This window comes from Otolemur garnettii, unplaced genomic scaffold, assembly GCF_000181295.1.
Source record: "Otolemur garnettii isolate 467f Iridium unplaced genomic scaffold, OtoGar3 scaffold00134, whole genome shotgun sequence".
Lineage (NCBI taxonomy): Eukaryota > Metazoa > Chordata > Mammalia > Primates > Galagidae > Otolemur > Otolemur garnettii.
This window is the reverse complement of record NW_003852529.1, coordinates 59,387-67,240: the sequence shown is the minus strand read 5'-3', so window position 1 is coordinate 67,240 and position 7,854 is coordinate 59,387. Positions and strand designations below refer to the sequence as shown.

General features: G+C 52.6%; 1 protein-coding gene across 1 annotated transcript in view; it reads right to left on the bottom strand.

The window, feature by feature from the left end:
- The window catches only part of SHANK2 (SH3 and multiple ankyrin repeat domains 2), a 428,866-nt gene that overhangs the window by 367,310 nt on the left and 53,702 nt on the right, over positions 1-7,854 (bottom strand). Inside the window, exon 3 of the mRNA XM_023518280.1 lies at positions 6,472-6,538. Within this exon, the coding sequence (XP_023374048.1) occupies positions 6,472-6,538 (67 nt within the window). The remainder of the gene's footprint in view (positions 1-6,471; positions 6,539-7,854) is intronic.

Sequence of the window (7,854 nt, the reverse complement as noted above, 5' to 3'; positions counted from 1 at the left end):
AGCAGAGGCCAGGGTGACATGGCCCCAGGAAGACAGAGCAGAGGCCAGAGTGACGTGGCCCCAGGAAGAGCAGAGGCCAGGGTGACATGGCCACAGGAAGACACAGCAGAGGCCAGGGTGACGTGGCCACAGGAAGACACAGCAGAGGCCAGGGTGACGTGGCCACAGGAAGACACAGCAGAGGCCAGGGTGACATGGCCCCAGGAAGACAGAGGCCAGGTGACGTGGCCACAGGAAGACAGAGTAGAGGCCAGGGTGACGTGGCCATAGCCCAGGGAGTAAGGAAACCCACTAGCGGCCACTGGAAGCTGGGAAGGGGCAGCGAGGACCCTCCCTGAGGGCTGCAAAGGGACCAACCTGCCACCACTGGAATCTGGGGCTCTGGCTTTCAGAACCCTATGACAGTAAATTCCACGTTTCAAGCCACCCAGGTGGAGTTCATTTGTGACACAGCCCTAGGAAACGGGCACACAGCCCATCCTTACGTTCTGGGCAGGTCCACGGGAGGTGCAGGTGAGCAGGTCCTGGGAGGCAAAGGTGGATGGAGCCAGGGCTGGGAGGTCCAGCATCAGACCCACTGGAGGGATGTGAAACAGCGAGTCCAGAGGCCCTCGTAGACCTACCAGGTCAGACTCTGGGGGTGGTGCTGGGCATCTCACCAGCATCCCGGGGACTCAGAGGCACCCCAGGCCTAACAGGCACTGCTAGGTGCTGGGAGGCTTGACATAGGAGATACAAGAACAGAGTTCTGAACAGGCTCTCAGGATCCGCCCTGGGGATCAATTGTTGGCAATACAACAGACTCACTGGGGGTGAGGGATGGAGAAGGAGCCAGATTTAGGAGGAATAAGGGAAAGGGGGTTGCAATGGGCAAAGAGGTGAAGTGCAGGAAAGAGTCTGTGTTTCTGAACAGGCGGGTGCTGTGCTCTAACTGCAAGTGACAACAAGCTCACTCCACGCCGAGGGACGCGGTCCTTCCAACGCCACTTCCAGGGCATTCTCGGCTTGGTGTGGGCCCCAAACCCAGAGGGTAGAGGACACTGTCCTCTGTGGTCATCCCCTGCCAAGGGCCAGAGATGAGGTGATGTTTCTGAATCTCTAATACGGCACAAGCCTGCAGGGGAGAAGGTGCTCATGGAGACCTGTCCCAGGAGGCGAGCGGGTGGAGAGGAGCTGGCCAGAGTCCAGGCATCTCTGGTGCCCGGTGCTTCAGGTATCTAAGGAAGTTCAAGTACAGCACGGTCTTCTGCGCCTGGAAGGGAGAAAGAATCCCCCCTCCCCGGGCATAAGGCAGACCGTGTCACTCAGGCTGGAAGACACCAGGGCAGCTCTGCTGGACTTCTGGGCTGACAGTCTCCAAGACCAGAACTCTTCCCTCTCCGAGCCCCACGGAGAGGCTCTACAGCCCTGAAGGTCCATCCTCCTCCCTCTCTCTCTCTCTCTGTCCCTCCCACCCAGAGCAGTGTGGGAGGCCTCCAGGGTGACCCTGGCAGACCTTGGTGCTGACCTTGCAGAGAACATTCTGGGAAGGGGCATCCCTGGGGCTTCCTGGTATTTCACAGTGGGTGACAAGTGTCAAGAGGAAGACACTTCTCACTGAAATGTTAGTAACGAATGTGGAAGTTGAAGGGGGATCCAGGAATTGCCAAAAAAAGAACCGATTCTGCAGGTGGGACGTGTCATGACTCCTTTCCAAATGGGAGACGGGCGCTCAGGCTCCCCTGGTCAGAGGCCACTGTGAGTTGCTGCCGGGACCTGCGGGGCCAGTGCCTAATCCTTCAGTTGCCGATTCTCAGACAACCCCTCTGCAGGCCCCAGGCTTGGTTCAATACCATGGCACAGACGTCCTCTAGTTCTGCCCCTTCCTGTCTAGCAGATCCGGAGAGCTAGCCCAGAGCGGAGAATTGCTTACCCCTGGTGACCACAGAGGGATAGGGCCTAAACAGGGAAGCAGAATGGAGAAATCCTGCTGCCTGTGTCAGGGACCCTCCCTGTGCATGGTCGGTGGCACCCACCAGTCTAGCAGAGCAGCACAGCACAGGTCTGAACTAACCAGGGACGGGAACTGGCAGGTAAACACATGAACTGTGTCTCAGTGCCAAGGCTCTCGGCAGCTTCCCAGAGGACCTCAGAGGGGCTGAGCCTCAGAGGTCCAAGCAATCAACTGCTCATTAAAATACTTCACCTGCCTACCCAGGAGTCCGCTCATCCCCTACCTACTTCCTTCTGCCCCCACCGATGCTTCCCGGTATCACTTTCACAATGCGCCATTTGCCCTCAAACCCCAGTGCTCCAAGTGCCTCAGATTCCTCCTCTGTCAGGCACAGCTGCATCTAGACTTGGAGAACTGAATGAACGTGATGGTGGACGTCGGCTCTGGGTTCACAGCGCTCAGTAAGCGCCAGCTGTATCCCTGTGGTTATTCACTCACCCAGACGTAGGACAGCTTTCTTAGACAACGGCAAAGGCCTGCACACAGGGTTATAAAGACCCATGTAGGCAAACACACAAGCCAGGGGGGAAGACAGTGTCAGCCCGTCCCCACACACACTCAACACGGCCCCCACCCAGAAAGGCAGGGCAGGCAAAGTGAGGGTGACCAGGGTCGACTGGGTTCAAACATAGTCTGAGTCAAGATTTTATAATCCTCGTCCAGGCTTCCATCAGTCCACACACCGGGAGCTGTCCGGGTTCACAGAGGACCTCAGCCTTCCTGCCCTTAATCCCTCTCTCTCCCTCTCTTTCTGGGAATTTTGCCACAACGTAGGTTTAGAAGGCCCGTCCGCACTGACGCAGTGTGCTAGTTCGTGATCACAAATCCTTCCACGACTTAGATAACAGAAGAGTTCTTTTGCTTTGCTTCTTTGGAGGTGCAGAAGAAACCCTGTGGGGAAGTGCAGATTTTCTAAACTATCCTTTCCCTTTGGGGCTCTGGGAAAGCCCTAAAAAGCAGTAACAAATAGAGGTGGACATTGCTGCACCCGTGCTCCGCTGACCGGAGAGCCAGCCCCACATCTCCACTGCAAACCCAGAGTGACTCACAAGTGCACAGAAACCTGAGACCTGAAACCCAGCACCACGAAAGCTGGAGTCACAGCAGCCTGTAGGGGCCCCTTCTGTTAATAGGGATGCTGTTTGTAACTTAAATCAGTAACAGATCAGAATGGGTGGGTGGTAATCATAATGTACTTACCCAAAAAGTCATTGTTACTTTTATTATTATAACAACAAAAAAAAACTGTCTGTAAAGAGACGTTTACGTCACAGATAGGGAAGATAATCTCAAACGTGAAAAGACAATGATCTTCCCTGGGCTGGGTTTTTAAATCAACCTAGTGCTTCAAGGGAAGGCAAGGTATCCTGTTTGGAGGTTGGAAAGTTTAGTGCATGGTCCCTGTGATTGGGGATGGAAGGAGGTTAAGGGGCTACGAGGTGGTGGAGAGAATTGTGGCCTCCGGACAACAAAGTTGGAAAGATAAGGACATTTGCCCTAGACTGTTTACCGCAGCTCAATTTACCATCACCAAAGTGTAGAAACAGCCTAAATGCCCCCCAGTCAAGGAGCAGCTAAACAGGCGTGGTGTAGGTACACCATGGAATACTATTCAGCCTTTTAAAAAGATGGAGACTTTATATCTTTTGTATTAACCTGGATGGAAGTGGAACACATTATTCTTAGTAAAGCATCACAAGAATGGAGAAGCAGGAATCCTGTGTACTCAATGCTGATATGAGGACAATTAATGACCTAGTACACGGTGGACGGTGGGGAAAGGGGAGAGTGGGGGAGAGGGTTACCGTGTGTGGCCCCCCTCTGGGGGTGCAGGACACAATTATAAGAAGGTCTTTAACAAATGCAATCAATGCAACCTGGTTCTTTGTACCCTCAATGAATCCCCAACAATAAAAAAAAAAAAAAGTTGGAAAGGGGTCAGACGCAAAATGAGGAATTTTGCCCAGCATGACCTAGTTAATCAAGTCTACGCTGTTCCTGGGCTTCTAGTGAAATGGAACTTCCAGCCTGTGACACCTGTCCTCTAGTCTGGGAGTGATCCCCCATAAAACAAAGATAAGGATCTCCTTCACAGAACAATACCCACCATAATGCCTTACACATCAGGAGACTAACAGAGGTCGCCACCCCATCACTAGTAAAACAGCAGTTAATAATTACTGATACAGAGTAAATAAAATTGGATTTATGTGACCACTAAGGCAACCCCCAACCAGTGAAACCAGCACAGCACGCCCAGAGGCCTGAGGGGCAGCAGTGGGATTGGAGGAAAGTGCTTACATGGGTGTCCTGCCTTTGTGAGGCAGCTCCGCGCACTCACCAGGGACCCTTTTCCACTCTCCTGGAAAGCCTGTGCTTATCTCTGCTTTCCTTTACTCTTTCTCTTTAAAAAAAAAAAAAAAAAACTCTGCTTCTATTCTGTTACATCAGGGTCCCGCTGCCTCGCTTTCCACTCCCCAGTTCCTTGCTTTCCCCCTTATTCCAGCTGAACTAGCTAGTTCAACAAGCCAGGCCCAGTGAACAGCTCAGAGGTGAACTCTTATTACCTCTAATGCCATATATTCCAAGAAGGAGGGTGGGGCTGTGACTCTGAAGGGCCTGGCTTAGTGTTTGGGGAAGCAGCCCCAGAGTTCTCTCAGCTCCATCCAGACAGTAGGGATATGGAAGACGCCCCTGCTTTGCTGTGCAGGTCCCCGTCACAGTGAGCACTTTAAAAGGATAATGCTGGTAGCCCAGAGCTTGCGACCACTGCAGAAAACTCCTTGGGGCTTGAGGGGCTCTGCGTCCAGGTCCAGGGACACCTGCCCTGGGGCTCACTCCCTGCCCATCTTTACCATGTACCCCCACTTAAAGACTAGAGCTCCATTCCCTACATGGCAGCCAATATTTTTAGACCTCACACCAAACCTACCCTATTGCACCGCTCTTGGCTGTTAGAGAGGAGGTAGGAAGACAGTCTCTGGCCTTCTGAGAGCTCAGTTCATTTTCTAAATCACTTTGCAGAGGTCAACTCATCAGTCTCGATAATGCGCTCACACAGGTGTTAATGCAGCTGTGGTGCCACCCCGGATCTCAGAGCAATTAAGCGATTTGCCCCGGCTCACAGGAGGCCCTGAGTGTCAGCATCGTGCCCAGCCTCCCGGAGGCCCCGATGCTCAGCACAGGGCACTCGATCGTGCAAGCAAAGCATCTGGCTCCATGACCTTGTGCAATTCTCCAAGGCAGGGTGGGTGCCAGCCACACTTGATGCAAGGCACACATTTGACACGGTGGAGACTTGACAGGCAAACACAAGGTTTTGCTTGCCCCCGACACCACAAACAGGGTGGGTGGCACAGGCAGTAAGAAGCAGCTACTTCTCAAGGCACCAGGAGGCCCCCCGCCTCCCCACCCAGAGATGGGAAGGCTCCATGTTCGCAAGCTCACCGCTGCTGGTCCAACGGGGCTGCTCCCCACTGCAGGTCCCGTGGAAGCCCGGGGCTGGAGGACACAGGCCAGTGGGCTCATCCAAGGTGCAAGACTGTGCCCAGCTGATGGCAGGGCGATGAAAGGGAGGACGAGCCCCAGAAACTGCCCTCCTGGTTGGCACAAGAGGTACTAAAAAGGGGAGGGGTTGTCAGCACAATCGTGGGAAGTGGAAGTGGAGGTGACCAGAAGGGAAGGGAGATCATGCCACGGGCTCTCTCCCCCTCCCTGCTGAGTCGCCGCTCTTTGCCCAGATGAAGTTTGTGTGTTGTGGAATCTTCCAAGAAACGCATCTAAATCAGCTGTAAATAAATCTGAGTCTCCAATCAAAGGGCAATGCCCTGTGTCTGTCATCTAACTCCTAGCAAGTCACCCTGCCTAATTTCTTTCCTCTGTAGATTTTGTTTTTAGAGCACTTGTCAGTGCCCAGTAAAACTCAGCAGAAGAAACAGGTCTTGCCTGTACACCGCCCGCCACACATGTACAGCCTCCCAGTACTGACAACCCCACCCCAAAGGTGCGGCTATTACAACCGATGACCCTACGTCACCACCCAAAGTCCATCGTGTACACGAGGCTGGTACGTTCTAGAGTTTGAACAAAGATATAATGGCACATGTCAATGTTTATCAAAATTTGGGAAAATCAGCTACATAAAAGATGAAGAATCCCAGAGTCCACTGGAATTCCTGGGGGAATCTCCTGTTCCTCTTCCCACTTTGCCAAAAGTCAACGATCTTAGCACGGAAAGAAACCTTACAGTGGGGCCTGTCGGAAGAGATGAGAACATCAGCTAGAGAAGCAGGTACACCTTCCTCAGCCCCACCCCTACGATGGCTGAAGAGATGTAAGACCAGACAAGGAGATTGTTCCCTGTTAGGTTGTTACAAAGCTGGTTCTCCTGAGTCAATCTCAGGAGAATTTTTAAAAGCTGGTGAGTGTCTCCTTAGCCAAACTGAGTTCTTCTCCAGATCGTCAACGAGTCCACTTACCGATGTCTGTTTCCTTGTGGTTCTTGATGTACTCGGCCAGCTCAAAGTTGCCTGCGATGATCGCCACCTGCAGAGGAAATCATATTCAATTAAGTGTCTCCTGCAGAACAATATATTTTCACAACACTGAAGGCCAAATGCCACAAGGAACAGTCACAGCCGTCACGTGGCAGCCGTACTTCTTCTCACTCTGCCGTACACCACACCTGCGTATCGCAAAGCCCCTTGTCATTTCATGATGATAATTCATTGCTAGAACCTCTACCCGGAAAGCACAGGGGGAATTACCCCTACAGCTCAAATTACCCGTACAGCAGTGAAGAATTCAACAAGCCCAGAGGTTGGAGACCCACCCCTGCCCCCACACCCCACCCACTAGGTCCTGTATCTCCACAGGGCTCCACCAGTTGAGCCTCACACCACCTGGGAGTCCCATTTTTCTGATTAGATACAAGGCAGTCCCCATAACTGGAGAGGGGGGGAAACCTCAAAGAAAGCATTTAAAACTCTTCATCAAATTTCAGTTCAGTGGAAAAAATTCCTCCCACAGACGTATGCACAGCCAGGTGGGTGGCAGCAAAACCAATACCTACAGAAAATTATTCTAACTCGGGCCCTGGACCTGTTATCTAAGGCCTCACGATAGCTGAAATGCAGAAACAGCCAAGCAAGGGAAGTCAAGTGCCCCCGGAAACCCCCAGGGGAGGTCAGAACTGCGGCCCACGTCCTGGGCAAGGCCCACTGGGCACCACAGAGGGAGAGCATGGGCTCAGAGCCAACATGTAGGCACCAAAAAAGGATCCAGGCCTTCCGACGCCAGCCTGGAGAGATGCACATGTATCTACGCGAGCTGATGTCGAGCAATCCTGCCGGATTAGACGATCAGTTAGAAGCCTTATGAGCAAGAAGAAATTCCTCCTCAAGACAGCGGCATCAGCTCCGGCCTGAGTGCCCAGCCTGCCCTGCAGGTTTCAGATTTGCCAGCCCCACAGTCATGTGAGTCAATTCCTTGCACCAACTTGATGGCTAATGCATATTTTAGTACCAGGAGTCGGGGGCCACTATGGAAACGCCCTTGGAACCAGGTAACGTGTGTCGAAGCTGGAAGAGTGTGGAGGTGTAAGCTGGAAGTCTTGCACTCAATGGAAATGAGAACCATGTTATTGGAACTAGAGGAAAAGCGATCCTTGTTATAAAGTGGCAAAGAACTTGGCTGAATGGTGCTCTAGGGCTTTCTGGAAGGTATAGACCCTGTAAGCAAAAACACGGGATATTGAGCCAAGGAGATTTCTTTTTTTTTTGAGACAGAGTCTCAAGCTATCCCCCTGGGTAGAGTGCTGTAGCTTCACAACTCACAGCAACCTCCAACTCCCGGGCTCAAGC